The sequence below is a fragment of the Schistocerca nitens genome, chromosome 6 (assembly GCF_023898315.1).
Source record: "Schistocerca nitens isolate TAMUIC-IGC-003100 chromosome 6, iqSchNite1.1, whole genome shotgun sequence".
NCBI classification, from domain to species: domain Eukaryota; kingdom Metazoa; phylum Arthropoda; class Insecta; order Orthoptera; family Acrididae; genus Schistocerca; species Schistocerca nitens.
The window spans coordinates 399,964,896-399,980,641 of record NC_064619.1 but is presented as its reverse complement, the minus strand read 5'-3'; the positions used below and the strand labels follow the sequence as shown (position 1 = coordinate 399,980,641).

Genomic DNA, 15,746 nt, shown 5'->3' with positions numbered 1-15,746 from the left:
AGATGTTGGCGAGTGCTTATCAAAATATCCAAAATCCTGCAGGCTAAATGCAGGACACAAGTCGCTATGTTTAGTGGTCGTCGGTACAAAATCGGAACCAGGAGAAAAAATTACCAAATTTAATCATAAATTTAAGTAAACGCCAGTGGTGATATTTCTTTTCATCCCTCACAGAATCCCATTCATACACAAACGAAGTGATCGCTTCAGAAAAATGGCATATAAGCGATATACTCCTTCGACCTGAAGTAAACACTTCTTAGATCGGTCCACTAGGAACGAAAGGAGTGTATCGAGAGAGGTCTTTAGTTCACGTACTAAGGTGACAGTAGATGAAAGACGGCTTTCAGCATGCGCAGCTTGAGATTTACGAATCTAGTAGGCGTGTCATCTGCAAGTGAGAGAACTCCGAGTAATCTCCCTCGAGTTGGTCGCACTGCTAGACTGTCACCGTAACGGCGGACCCGGGCGGTCCATTCACAACTGTGGCGTCAATCCCTGAGCTTCTATAAGCGGACCAACTTGGAGCGAGCATTCCTTGTAACGACCGCCGGGACGGCCGCTCAGGCACAGTGGGGGCGTTAAGTCCCTTACCTCCCTCTCACTTCACCTCTGCCCTCCACCATTACCGGTGGTGGTACCGAGTTTCACAGTCCACGAAGCCTGAAGCCGTGATCGCACTCCGGTGTCTGTTGCAGTACAAACGTGAGCGACGAGCAGGACTCCATGGTGTCGACGCTGACCATCGAGCGCGCACAGAAGAGGCACTCTGGCAACTACACGTGCGCCGCCGGCGGCGCTGCCTCCACCACCGTCGCCGTGCACGTGCTCAACGGTGAGATTCCTACAACTTGTTTCTTCTAATTTTTACCTTACGATCATCTGATTTGCGGACGTGTACGAGAGTGGTACCGTTGTCGCAAATCTACTGTTGCTAACTCTATGGCTGCTCCTACATTTAAGTATATATTCCGCAACTACACTCCTGGAAATTGAAATAAGAACACCGTGAATTCATTGTCCCAGGAAGGGGAAACTTTATTGACACATTCCTGGGGTCAGATGCATCACATGATCACACTGACAGAACCACAGGCACATAGACACAGGCAACAGAGCATGCACAATGTCGGCACTAGTACAGTGTACATCCACCTTTCGCAGCAATGCAGGCTGCTATTCTCCCATGGAGACGATCGTAGAGATGCTGGATGTAGTCCTGTGGAACGGCTTGCCATGCAATTTCCACCTGGCGCCTCAGTTGGACCAGCGTTCGTGCTGGACGTGCAGACCGCGTGAGACGACGCTTCATCCAGTCCCAAACATGCTCAATGGGGGACAGATCCAGAGATCTTGCTGGCCAGGGTAGTTGACTTACACCTTCTAGAGCACGTTGGGTGGCACGGGATACATGCGGACGTGCATTGTCCTGTTGGAACAGCAAGTTCCCTTGCCGGTCTAGGAATGGTAGAACGATGGGTTCGATGACGGTTTGGATGTACCGTGCACTATTCAGTGTCCCCTCGACGATCACCAGTGGTGTACGGCCAGTGTAGGAGATCGCTCCCCACACCATGATGCCGGGTGTTGGCCCTGTGTGCCTCGGTCGTATGCATCCCTGATTGTGGCGCTCACCTGCACGGCGCCAAACACGCATACGACCATCATTGGCACCAAGGCAGAAGCGACTCTCATCGCTGAAGACGACACGTCTCCATTCGTCCCTCCATTCACGCCTGTCGCGACACCACTGGAGGCGGGCTGCACGATGTTGGGGCGTGAGCGGAAGACGGCCTAACGGTGTGCGGGACCGTAGCCCAGCTTCATGGAGACGGTTGCGAATGGTCCTCGCCGATACCCCAGGAGCAACAGTGTCCCTAATTTGCTGGGAAGTGGCGGTGCGGTCCCCTACGGCACTGCGTAGGATCCTACGGTCTTGGCGTGCATCCGTGCGTCGCTGCGGTCCGGTCCCAGGTCGACGGGCACGTGCACCTTCCGCCGACCACTGGCGACAACATCGATGTACTGTGGAGACCTCACGCCCCACGTGTTGAGCAATTCGGCGGTACGTCCACCCGGCCTCCCGCATGCCCACTATACGCCCTCGCTCAAAGTCCGACAACTGCACATACGGTTCACGTCCACGCTGTCGCGGCATGCTACCAGTGTTAAAGACTGCGATGGAGCTCCGTATGCCACGGCAAACTGGCTGACACTGACGGCGGCGGTGCACAAATGCTGCGCAGTTAGCGCCATTCGACGGCCAACACCGCGGTTCCTGGTGTGTCCGCTGTGCCGTGCGTGTGATCATTGCTTGTACAGCCCTCTCGCAGTGTCCGGAGCAAGTACGGTGGGTCTGACACACCGGTGTCAATGTGTTCTTTTTTCCATTTCCAGGAGTGTATGTTAAGGTGTGAGGCGGAGGTTACTTTGTGTATCAGTGTCACTTCATCCTCTTCCAATTCCAGTAGCGTATGTTACGCAGGAAAAACGGTTGCTGGTAATTTCCGACTGGGCTCTAATCTCTCTAACTTCATCGTCTTTTCACGAGATGTGCGTAAGAGGAAGCTATATATTGCTTGACTCTTCTAGAAGTGGATGCTCTTGGACTTTTAACACTAGACCGTAACGTGATGCGAAACGCCTCTTTTGCAGCATTTGCCACTGGAGTAGGCTATCTCTGTTACGCTTTTGCGTTTACTAAAGGAACGTGTAGCAAAACGTGCTGCTGTTCTTTGCATCTTCTCTGTTTCCTCTGTCAATCGTACATGGTACAGATCAAATACTGGCAAGCAATATTGCAGTATTGGTCGAACCAGTACTTTGTAAGCTGCTTCATATGCTGATGAACTACATATCTTGAGCATTCTTCCACTTCATCTTAGTCCGGCATCTACATCACTCGCGATTGATTTTAAGTCGTCGTTCCAATTCAGATCGCTTAGTAGGCATCTTCCTAGATATTTTATGAAAGTAAATGCTCTCATTGACTGTTCTGCTATTTTTAACCATACAAAAACGATCTTTCTGTTTATGTCTTCACAGTGCGTTGTAGTTGTTAATATTCAATGTCAATCGCCACTCTGTGCACAAAGCGTAGGTTCATTGCACGTCTTCTTGCATTACGCTAAAGTTTTATATTCTGTATACAATATCATCATCTGCGGAAAGTGTTATGGAACTTCAGCCGTTACCTACTTGATTATTTATACATATTACGAAACGGTATGTTCGTATAACACTCCTCAAGGCTATGCCCGAAGTTTCTTTTACGTGTGAAATCATCTGTGTGCGTTCTCTTTGCTTCTGTTTGCTAGAATTCAATCCAGTGTGTATCACGTCAGAAGGCCGAGCATTCAAGAACATATTCCTCTTACGACTGCTGCGAGTTTTTTTTTTTTTTTTTTTTTTTTTTTTTGATTCACCAACATTCTGATTGGTTTTATGCGGCCCAGGGAATTCCTCTCCTGTGCCAGCGTCTCAGAGTAGCAGTTGGAGCCTACGTCCTCGACTATTTGCTGGATATATTCCAGTCTCTATCATCCTCTACAGTTTTTGCTCTCTACAACTCTCTCTAATACCATGGAAGTCATTTCCCGATGTCTTAACAGATGTCCTTTCCACCTATTCATTTCCTCTCCGCTTCTGTGCGGAGCATTTTCATTCCTTACCTTATCAGTTCACCTAATTTTCAACATTCGTCTGTAGCTACACGTCTCAAATGGTTCGTCTCTCTTCTGTTCCAGTTAACCCTCAATCCATGTTTCACTACCATACAATGTTGTCTTCCCAACGTAAATTCTTAGAAACTTCTTTCTCAAATTAACGCCTATGCTTGATACTAGTAGACCTCTCTTGATCAGGAATTCCCATTTTGATAATAATAGTCTGCTTTTGGTGTTCTCCTTGCTCCGCCCGTCATTGGTTATTTTGCTCCCTAGATAGCAGAATTCCCTAGCTTCATCTACTTTGTGACCATTAGTCCTGATGTTAAGTCTCTCGCTATTCTCACTTCAGCTGCTTTTCATACTTTCGTCTTTCTTCAGTTTACTCTCAATCCACATTTTGTACTCATTAAACTTTTCATTCAGTTCAGGAGATCATGTCATTCTTCTTCGCTTACATTCATCACCGAATCGTACCACTGATATCCTTCCACCTTGAATCTTGATGCCACCCCTGTAACTTTCTCTTATTTCTATCACTGCTTCTTACATGTACAGGTTGAACAATAGAGATGAAAACTACATCTCTGTGCTACACCCTTTTTAATCTGAGCAGTTCGTTCTTGGTCGTCCACTCTTATTTTTGGCTCTTGTACATACTGTATATTACCCGTCTCTCCCTATAATTATCACCATTTTTCTCAGGATTTCGAGCAACTTACACCATTTCACATTGTGGAACTCTTTTTCAAGGTCGAAAAATCCTATGAACGTGTCTTGATTTTTCTTTAGTCTTGCTGCTATTATCAACCGCAAGGTAAGAACTGACTCTCTGGTGCCTTTACCTTCCCTAAAGCCAAATTGATCGTCATCTAACACATACTGAGTTTTCTTTTCCGTTCTTCTGTATATTATTCTTGTAAGCAACTTGGATGCTTTATCTGTTAAGCTGATTATGAGATAATTCTTGCGCTTGTCACCTCTTGCAGTCTTCGAAATTGTTTGGATGATATTATTCGGAAAGTCTAATGGTTGAAATGGCTCTGAGCGCTATGGGACTTAACATCTGAGGTCGTCAGTCCCATAGAACTTCGAACTACTTAAACCTACCTAACCCAAGGACATCACACACATCCAAGCTCGAGGCAGGATTCCAACCTGCGACCGTAGCGGTCGCGCGGTTCCAGACTGAAGCGCCTAGAACCGCTCGGCCACAACGGCCGGCTCCGAAAGTCAGATGGTATGTCGCCAGACTCATACAGTCTACACACCAACGTGAATTGTTATTTTGTTGACACCTCCTCCAATGATTTCAGAAGTTCTGATGGAATTTTATCTATCCTTTCTGTCTTATTTGTTCTGAAGACCTCCAAAGCTCTCTTAAATTCTGATTCTAATACTGTATTCTCTGTTTCATCTAAATCACCTCCTGTTTCTCCTGCTAAAACATCAAATAAATCTTCTTCCTCATGGGTTGCCTTAAATGTACTCCTTTCATCTATCCGATCTATGCTCTACATTTATCTGTGGAATTCCCGTTGCACTGTTAATGTTACCATCCTTGCTTTTCATTTCTCCGAAGTTAGTTTTGGCTTTTTTCCGACAGTCATTTTTGTTTCGATTTCTTCATATTTTTATGCAGGCATTTCGTCTTATCTTCCCTGTACTTCTTATTAATTCATTCCTAGCTACTCGTATTTCTGCATTCCTGAATTTCCCTGACCATTTTTGTACTTTGTTCTTTCATCACTCATCTGAAGTACTGTTACCCATGGTTTCTTCATTGTTACCTCCTTTGTACCTACGTTTTCGTTTCTAACTTCTATGAGTGCCCTTTTTAGAGATGTCCATTCCTCTTCAACTGTACTGCATACTGAGCTATTGATTGTTGCTGTATCTATATCCTTAGAGGACATTAAGCGTATCTCGTCATTCCTTAGTACTTCCGTATCCCACTTCTGAATAGTACTGCGTACCAATTACTGCTCTACCCCAGAGACAGTAACATTTCACTGGCACTACAACTGCATTCATTATTGATCGTAGCATTGTTAGGGGCTGTCGCTTCTCTACAGGACGCGAAGACAAACGCGATAGCATCGAGGCCTCCTGTCTCTCTCTCTCTCTTCCTCTGTCTCTCTCTATATACCAATGATTTACTTTCAGTGATATAATAATGTGTACGCTGCCTGAGAAAATGTGAAGTAAAAGTGTAGGGAAGGGTGCATTACATGATGTTACTTCAGTCATTACAAAATCGAATCAATTTACCAAGAACTTCTCATCTATTCTGGTGTGGATGAGTGCACTGGTTCAGTTGGGAATGGTGTCATAAAGTCGATGTATCCACTCCTAAGGCAAGCTGTCTCACAGCTGTTGTAAATGATTCTTGATAATCTGAATAACACCTTATCATTATTATTCTTGTGTCAGAAACACACATGTACATGTACATACATTTTATACAGTTATGATTAAATTACTTTTAACCAAAACTTGGCCATATGCAGCGCATTTCCTGTTGCATGTAGAATATCATCTTCTGTGCAGGAGACTGGGCACAATCGAAACCGAAGCATGCGCCGAACTGTCTGTACTTCTCCACAGTCACACGGAATATCATTTGGATCGGTGAACCCCATCTTGCCAACTCCGGATCTCAGTCTATTTAGGGACTTCCAAGTTCTCCATTCCCTGTCATGGCCTAGAGGTGAGGCTTCAACAACTCTTTTCCAACCAGGGGGGAGGTAGGTCGTAGCCCTCCATAGCTGTAACCTAGCTTTTTCAGCAGTGGTTCTAAGTTCCTCTGATGTCCTAATGAAAGTCTTCCTTGACTTCAGTCGTTGCGAATGCGGTTCATGCCCATACAGAGGATAATGGGTCTGAGCACTATGCGACTTAACTTCTGAGGTCATCAGTCGCCTAGAACTTAGAACTACTTAAACCTAACTAACCTAAGGACATCACACACATCCATGCCCGAGGCAGGATTCGAACCTGCGACCGTAGTAGTCGCGCGGTTCTGGACTGAGCGCCTAGAACCGCTAGACCACCGTTTCCTTCTTTGTTCGCAGCTATCACTCTTCGAACAGGTGGTGGTGCTATTCCTGCGAGGTGGTAAAACCATTCGACTGGAGTGGACTTCAAGCAACTTGTTATAATTCTGCAAGTTTCGTTGAGGGCTACATCCACCTGTTTGGCATGAGTTACGTTATACCAAACAGGACAGGCATACTCTGAAGCAGAATAACATAGTGCCATTGCAGATGTTCGGATTGTTTCAGGCTGAATAATAAATGCGGACGTCCCAGCTGGTTCCATACGTGTTATATCTGAGACAGAACTGAGGATTTTACTGACGGTGGGACTACTTCAGCGTCATGCACAAGGTTCATTGAGGCATCTTCAGTTTCGAAGATTACAACAGAAATCACTAGCTCGCTTCGTATGACAACGAAACGATCCGTACGTTGTAGGTAAAATGACATTTGTTTCTTGATGTAAATTACGATAACAAAACTTCAATAACAATTAGGCAGCTCCTGGAGATTATTATGTCGGATATGGAATTTATTTATTTCCCCTTCTATGTACCCCAGAAATGGAATTAATCTACGTATAATATAGAAAAAGTCTTAATTTCGCACATATATGTCGATAGTCCTCTTTCCTTTCATATAGCGAAGGCAGCACTACTCTCACGGCTAGTTACGATTCTCCATCCAACTAGCATATTCCTAACATAATATTGCATTGCAAGTATAGCTGCCTGCGTTATAATAGTCGCACCGCCTTCTCACACATTGCTAAAGCGATTTTTACCACTTATTAAGAGTGCGAGTTATTCATCTTAACTGCAGCGTGCGGATACAACACTGAAAATAGTAAATTCGTGGTGTCCGAGTTAAGAGAAACCTCACGAGTCGTGATCCGCACACCATGAAGCCGAGAGTAGCACCGCTGTGCCTCTTCAGTGGGCGACTGGGACCGCCTTACCGACCGACCATGATTATCTGGGGCATTGCGGACCGCGTTTTATTACCGAACACAACGCGACGCCATTCATCGGCTGTCCATACCTCCTGATCACTGCAGCACTTCAGTCGCAGCCGTTTGTATTGTGGTGCTAACGGCAACCGACGTGTGGTAAGGCAGCTACCTTGTCCATATGCCGCCAGAGGACTGGTGCGATGTGAACAGAATGTTGCAGGGAGTCCGATATGAAGGGGTTACAATGCGCTTGGTGCACAGTACGTTCGTACGAAATCCAATATCGGACCAATGTCAATTCCAAACATCCCATAAATCTTTATATTGGTCGACTCAGCTGACATCGAAAGCGGCTCCTTTGAAACTATCTCAGAGACAATGCCGTCTCACCTGAGTTCGAGGTATAACTGACGCCGTTCTCAACCATTGTATACCCTAGCAGGCCTGGTAACAGCAGTAAACAAGAACAACACTAATGCACCCTCCTAGCCATTCTGCCTGTCGCAGAGAATTGCAACTCCAGGCGTATACATGGCGTATGCATGAACGAAGCTCCATTATCATCCGACCTTGTCTCCTGGGTGCTTCACATTTCTCTTAGGCAGTATATAAACGAGCTAGTGTACAACGTCAGAAGTTCCATGATGCATTTTGCGCATTGTGCCTGTGGCACTTCCAGCGAGTTTTATTTTCGCCCTCGGTTGTGGTGGGCTACTGTATTAATTTATAAAAGCTACCGCTTCAAACTGTTCCGTACAGGGTAAGCGAACAAAGCCTGGCTGCATTTGCCATCGGGGTGCTGGTGGCGGGCCAGCGAGCGGGCAGAGGGTCGGACGCAGCTTTCGCCGTGGACCATCGACACAATGTTTCTTCCAGTGGTCTTCTTTAATTCATGTTTTTCTTTGGTCGATGTCCTTTGTATATAACGTGATTGCAGAACAGTCACTGGAAGCAGTCATATGCATTAAATATCTCAGTATCCGTAATAAGCCATTTAAAAAGCAATTACCACGTAACAGTAATCACAATTAAAGCAGTTGCCAGACAGGTTCACTGGAAGAATTCTTAGGTAATGTAGTCCACCCACGAACGAAGTACCACTACAATCTGAGATCCGTAGAGGAAACAGAGAAGATCCAAATAAGAGCTGTACCTTACGTCATATGTTTATTTACTAATGCGAAAACACCATGGAGATGCTCATCCGACTCTTGGTGGAGGTGCTACAATATATGCGTTGTGAATCAAGATGTGATTCAATGTTAAAATTCCGGCAGCCGTCGTTCCTGGAAGCGTCAACCGATGCTTGGCTTGCCGGCCGGAGTGGCCGAGCGGTTAAAGGCGCTACAGACTGGAACCGCACGACCGCTACGGTCGCAGGTTCGAATCCTGCCTCGGGCATGGATGTGTGTGATGTCCTTAGGTTAGTTAGGTTTCAGTAGTTCTAAGTTCTAGGGGACTTATGACCACAGCAGTTGAGTCCCATATTGCTCAGAGCCATTTTTTTGATGCTTACGTACATCAGGAGTAAAGACCATGAAATAAAAATTAGAGATACACCGAGGTTTACCAACAATCGTTCTTCTTCCGTAACCTTCGCGGCTCATCATGAAGTCAAAGCGATATAAAGGACTCTGTAACAAACACCACCAAGTGGTACGAAGCGTGTTGTTGTAGATATAGAGACACCTTCCCATTTCACACTTGCTGTCTTTTGTGTACAATACAGATTTAAGAAATCAATTAAAAAACAGAGCTTCCTGTACACAGTGTAATCAGCTGATAATCGGACTTCCCACACAGTGACAGTCCAGTGACCAGTTCATGTCTTATATCTCTGTTACAAGTAGTAGTAACATCCACGAACTGTAACAGAAAACCCTTGGTGTGGATGACCATTATCTAAGAAGTGGACAGAGAACGGACGCAAAGACGTTACAAAATCTGTGCCATAATTTCCACTCTCCTCCTGACAGAGAAAAATATGGAGTGTAAAACTGACGGTTTTTCGAAGTGAAAAAGTCCCATTGTAGCTGTCTTGGTTCTGTGTTTGTTGTACAAATTTTGCGCTACGAAAAGTCGGCCTACATCTTCTTGTACATGATTACACTGCATTTCACACTTAAGTGTATGGCAGAGGGTTCATAGCAAGCTTAGATTTATCTCTGAAGTATATCGATCAGGTACTACAACATAAATACTATTTCAATTCCTTCAAATCTTAATATTAAATTCTTAACTTCTAAACAATCCATGTTCACAAGAATATCACTATGTAATTGTGACTGTCACTGACACTTTAACTGTTATTACTTAATGTTGTCTGCAAGGTCAGTACTGTATAACATGAACAGAAACGGCCCCAAGAAACTTTCTTGGTGCACACTTCATGTTACTTCTAGATCTGTCGATGACTGAGCATTGCTGCATACTCCCTCAATGAAATCCACATTACGGCCACAAATTTCGCTTGATTCCTCATGCGATTGTTCTTTTGGCAATAATCACACTTGTGGTACAGGGTCAAATGCTTTTCGGAAGTGATGAAATACTACAGCTGTCTGACTGCAACGATCCATGCCTTTCGGAATGACATGTGAGGATAGTGCGAATTGGGTTTCACAGGATGAGTATTGTCGGAATCCATGCTGCTTGGCATCACGAATGCAGTAAAGTTCGCGATACTTCATTACTACGATAAATGAATGTCAAGGGCAGTGGACGGATGTTTTGTGGTTCTCTCTGCTACGATTCTTGCAGACGGGTGTGATCTGTTCTTCCTACCAACCAATGGGCAAGGGTTTCTGTTCCAGGGATCTATGGTGTGTAATATTAAAAGAGGAACTGACTAAGTTGCTTAGTCTGTGGGGAACCTGGTAGAGAACCAGACAGGGCTTCGATCGGGCCCTGGAACTCGCTTAGTTTTAGTGATTGCATATCTATACCATTCATTTCCACAGTCATGCGAGAGTTCAACTTGGCACAATTCCTGCATTATCTTTTATAATGAGGCATTTGGATACGGAGTTCGGAAACTCTGGTTTGTGGCCGAGCGGTTCTAGGCGCGTCAGTCCGGAATCGAGCGACTGCTACGGTCGCAGGTTCGAATCCTGCCTCGGGCATGGATGTGTGTGATGTCCTTAGGTTAGTTAGGTTTAAGTAGTTCTAAGTTCTAGGGGACTGATGACCTGAGATGTTAAGTCCCATAGTGCTCAGAGCCAAACTCTGGTTTTGTTTTCCTGTCCTCAGTTTCATTTTCCATCTTGCATATGATAATCTGGGGCAAACTTTGATACTACTAACAGGCCTCACATATGACCTGAATTGCTTTAAGTCTTTTGAGAATTCGTCCGGTAACATTATGCTACCGTATTCGGAGAAGTCTTTATGTATTGCCTTCCCCTCTAAATTATTTCCATTAACGTTTACATATAAAAAATTGATATCTAGAAAAACTAATGGTTCGATATTAATTCCAAAGCAAGTGGTCCCTCTATACCGCTACAGTAATTCTATATTCAGCAAGCGACTGTGCGTTTCTTGGAGGATGATAGTCTACTTAGCACCAATCCGACATGTCGAAACCCACCTCGAGACTTTTTATGCACGAAGAACTTTAAGAAAGAAAGGCACTCACGAATTTTTAGCTGCTAAGGCGTAGTGCAATTTTTTTTTTTTAAGTTTTGAAGTTACCTGGTCCTGTCGCTCGAGAAAGAACTTATGACAGCGGTCTGTACAGCCCTTCCTGTCTTAAGCGGTGTCGGCCGTGGCAAGAGAGCGTAGCATCGCGTACTTGCAATGTTTGGAGTGTCACAAGCGAATCTGAAACACGTAAGCCACACAAACAACGTCACGTATCTTTAATGTTTTGAACAAGAGGCAGTTAGTATTGACAACTAAACTCTTGCGTATGTAATTCTTACAAAGGCAACTAACGCAGGAAAATAAATCAAGACAGTATCTGACGTTACATTACTGACGAATTCCATCAATTGTGGCTTTAATTTATGGAAACTAAATGTTTCTTAGGCGTACATTATGTTATAAAAATTACCACAGCACGGTTCTTACGATAATGTTTGAATAATGTATGTTTTAATAAAAATGACACGGTTCCTCTTTTATTACCCAAATTCGTCACAGTAAAGAGAAGTGTCGTTTGAATGGGAGAAACAAATGTTTTCCTCACACCAGGCACACCTGACGTAAGGAAGATTAATGCTTTCAGGCATGTCACAATAACAAAGATTTTTATTTAGGCATAATTGGGGAGAAGTAATAACTGATCCTTGCAGTTGCTTTGCTTACTGTCCTGCGGACTGAGCATACCTAAAGCAATTTGTATATTGTGCCAATGCAAACTGATAAATCACAAATGACTGAAATTTAAGAATCCTGTTCTTTTCATAAACTTCAAATGATACGGACCGATCGGAGCTTATATTGTCCGACAGTTTCGTCGAACCTACTTTCCACATTCGAAAAATTTCTATATCAATGGAAGCGTTGACTGTCCTGGGTGGAATTCCAGTTATAGCAATAGTCTTACCATCGTCCTCCTAGAAGACAGGGGTATCGTTATGTCCAGGTCAAGAGTCCAATAAAAGCAATGACTATATTTCAGCAAACTGATCAGAAAATGTTTCAAATGGAATGTTTAGAATTACTCTTTCCTGTTTTTCCGAGTTTTATAGGTCGATTACTATGTTTTTTCCACTAAACAATAATTTTTCTATTTATGGTCATAATATGCCTGGACGTCTGTGAAGACACATATAAAAATGCGGAAATAATATAATTATAACTGTCATTTTTTCATACGAATGTATCATATGTATAATCGATTGCACATCAGACTCTGTCTTTTTTTCCCCTAGAAATGATGAAGTGCGATTTACTCGAAGTTTCACGAAACCTGTCTGATCGACATTTGACACAGCAGATGTGGGGATAACAGCAAGCTCTGTCTTAACATTAGCTACTAATTAATGACATCTCCTTTACACTTTTCCTTGAAGTATTCTTGATTCTTTTTGTGACTTCCTATACGTATGATTTCCTGCACCTGCTTAACCAGGTTGAAGAAGACTTGAAATTAGCAACGTCCTTCTCAATTGCTATCAGGGGGGGCCCAGTCTCATAGGTCTCCATCGATAATCTTGCACTGCTTCTCATGTTTCAAAAACTCTCGTCTAATGAACTGTTGTTCATAATATTTATTCGAGCTTAGAGGCTCATGTTGATTATTAACGGGAGGTACGCGACTTTATGGCCACCCTGTAAGTAAGTTTTTCAAATATTTTTCCTTTCACGGATTTGCGCATATCATTTTGGTTAACACTTATTATTTTGTGTAAGTCTTCCTTTCATTTCTGCAGATCACGATCGGATTTTACGAAGCAAAACCGGGTTTGCACACTGCTTAACATTTAGCTTTAAACACAATTAATGATAATTCAGTTTTATCTCCATTGCTAACGATTACACTAATGCAGCAGCAACTGATAATTATTAAGTATATTAAATAAGTTGTAGATTTGAGTGAACAGTAGCTGCAGACAGTTTTCTTAGAGAAACTACGAACGAAAACTGAAATTCGCTTTATAAATTACGATCGCGCCAATTAGTGTTACCTTTTTAACGTGTCACCGCCGATCAAACATATGTGCCTGTCATGTCGCAGCAGCACAGTCTACTACAGCTCTGGTAGGAATGTAAATTATCCACCTGGTGGGCAACAAATCTGGCAATTTTCCTCATTTTCTAAGTAATTGCAGCGTCTCTTAGCAGCTTAATTTTGACAGGTCCTTTCGTTCGATGTATTCTTCCTGTATAAAAAATTCCAGGGCATGTTTCTACATGTCAGATTGGACCATTCCCTTGATGGTACACCCCATATAGGAGGTACCAGTGAGAGATAAAATAATTTCGCCCATTTTTGCACACTACTAAAGGTCAATATTTACGGAATTTCACTTCCCTGTAACATGGTGAGAAAAATTACAAATTCAGGGACTCCAAAGCCAACCGACAGCCACTGGAATGCTACAATGTGCTACGTGCTTACACCAACTTCTATGGCATAGAACCACATTTGTATGATGGTGTTATCTGGTGGCTCTGCAACAACAGACACATAGAACTCAAGAACTAAAGTAAGATGTACCAATATCCCTATTCTACGTGTCTGAAAAGTACGATAGCCAAGAACATCACGTCGATTAAAACTGTCTGGCCCACTGATGCTTTCAATAGAACTGAAACGAACAATAGCTACAGTCATGTGAAACAGGATCATTCTTTGTAAAGGTAAAGTTCAATATTCCACTCACAAAAACTGGAGGACCATCCAAAACATTCTGCAATCCATAAGGCTGACCATGTAATTTATCGCTTATGTAAGTAGACATAAAAGAGTTTATAACTTTTTTGATGGCAGAACAGTCAGAGACTCATGTTACATTATCCTTCAGTCACTACTGTGATACTAAAAATGCACCATGTATGGACTGTCGTACAGAATTTCAGGAGAACAGACAAACGTTAGCAACTTGTTGCCCCAAATTTGGGGCACATTTTCTGGCCAACAAATGTATCCTGTACAAGAGAAGACATCCACGTAATAACTACTCTGAAACATCGTAAAGGTATGATATCTACAGCCTTTAGTGCTCCCAATAACTCATACAAGAATTTTATTTCTCTTGTTAAGGTGTACTTGGTGAAATCAGACCACGGCACATTTGAATTGAGTGATGACTCAAAGAATCATTGATTCTAAAATTATTACTCAAGGTAATAAAGTGCTTTTAAAGTTGAGTTCACTATAATAAACACTTTTTTTCATAGTTGGGCCTAGGAAGCAACATGCAACTGGAAGACACGGAATTCGATAGCCGGTTCAATCAGAACACGCTGTGCGTTTTCTGCATTTAGCGACACAATTAAAGGATAACTCTTTTTACTAGCCCTAATTACCTAACGTAAAGACGTGGAAGTTTGGAATACGGCTCAAACTTGCTTGCCACCTTCCTCTGTAATAGTGCAAAAATCTGGCTCTCTCCATCGTCACCCTCAGCCTCATCGATGATTCAAAAAGCAATGTGTCGCCTCATGCCAAAAAGAGACCAGAGCTCAGAATTTCATGTGGGTTGAAAGGTGAGTTCATGGTGTCACACTCTCACCAGGTGTCACCACAATCCTGGCTAACGCCAACATGGACTTGTCAGACCCCTCTTAGCCAAAATTCAACCCTTATTTGACGCCTCTTTGATGGAGGTCAGAACCGTGACATCCACTGTGAGAATCACGTGGTTTTCTTTTAGGTAGCTGAGAAAAACATTTCAGACACCGCCGCTCAAAATCGACATCAAAAGGCTTTGCGGTATGGCACAGAGTGGGTCAATAGGACACTTCTTTCCTTGGAGAACTGATTCCCAAACATTTAGCGGTTGAGAACGACAGTTCGAAGAGTGATGAGCAACAGGTCGACGTTCGTGGCAAACTGTGACGTGACTGACACCTCTTGGACGACTTATATTTTCTCTCAGAACATTAAACATGGTCGCACCCATTTGGAATCTAGTGTGACTGCAGTTCGTGTTCTGATATACCAGGTGGAACCACCAGGGAGAATTGAAATTATTGGACGAAATTTGAAATACCACCAGGAACCGTTGTCTTTACTGGACGAAATCTGAAATTGATACAAAAAAGCAAAGGGTGCTAGTATTTCTTCAGATCCCATTTTTCGTGGCCTACTGTGGCGTGAACGCAGGGGGATGTTACATTGACACATATGAGAATAAAACAACAAAGGCTCCCTCTAAGACCTTCCGGTTCAGGAACACCTTTGGTGACACCCTTCTTTGTTGAGCAGTTGAAAAATCTACGGCTACAGTGAGAAACTGTGATGGCAGATTTGGGTGCCTGCCGGCTGGCAACCGCGTGACATCTTTCCTATTCTGCATGCCTACTACACTACTGGCCATTAAAATTGCTACACCAAGAAGAAATCCCGATGATAAACGGATATTCATTGGACAAATATATTATGCTAGAACTGACATGTGATTACATTTTCACGCAATT

General features: G+C 43.4%; 1 protein-coding gene across 1 annotated transcript in view; it reads left to right on the top strand.

The window, feature by feature from the left end:
* LOC126263378 (V-set and transmembrane domain-containing protein 2B-like) overlaps nt 1-15,746 on the top strand; it is a 172,238-nt gene that overhangs the window by 143,806 nt on the left and 12,686 nt on the right. The window contains exon 6 of the mRNA XM_049960470.1: nt 699-835. Within this exon, the coding sequence (XP_049816427.1) occupies nt 699-835 (137 nt within the window). The remainder of the gene's footprint in view (nt 1-698; nt 836-15,746) is intronic.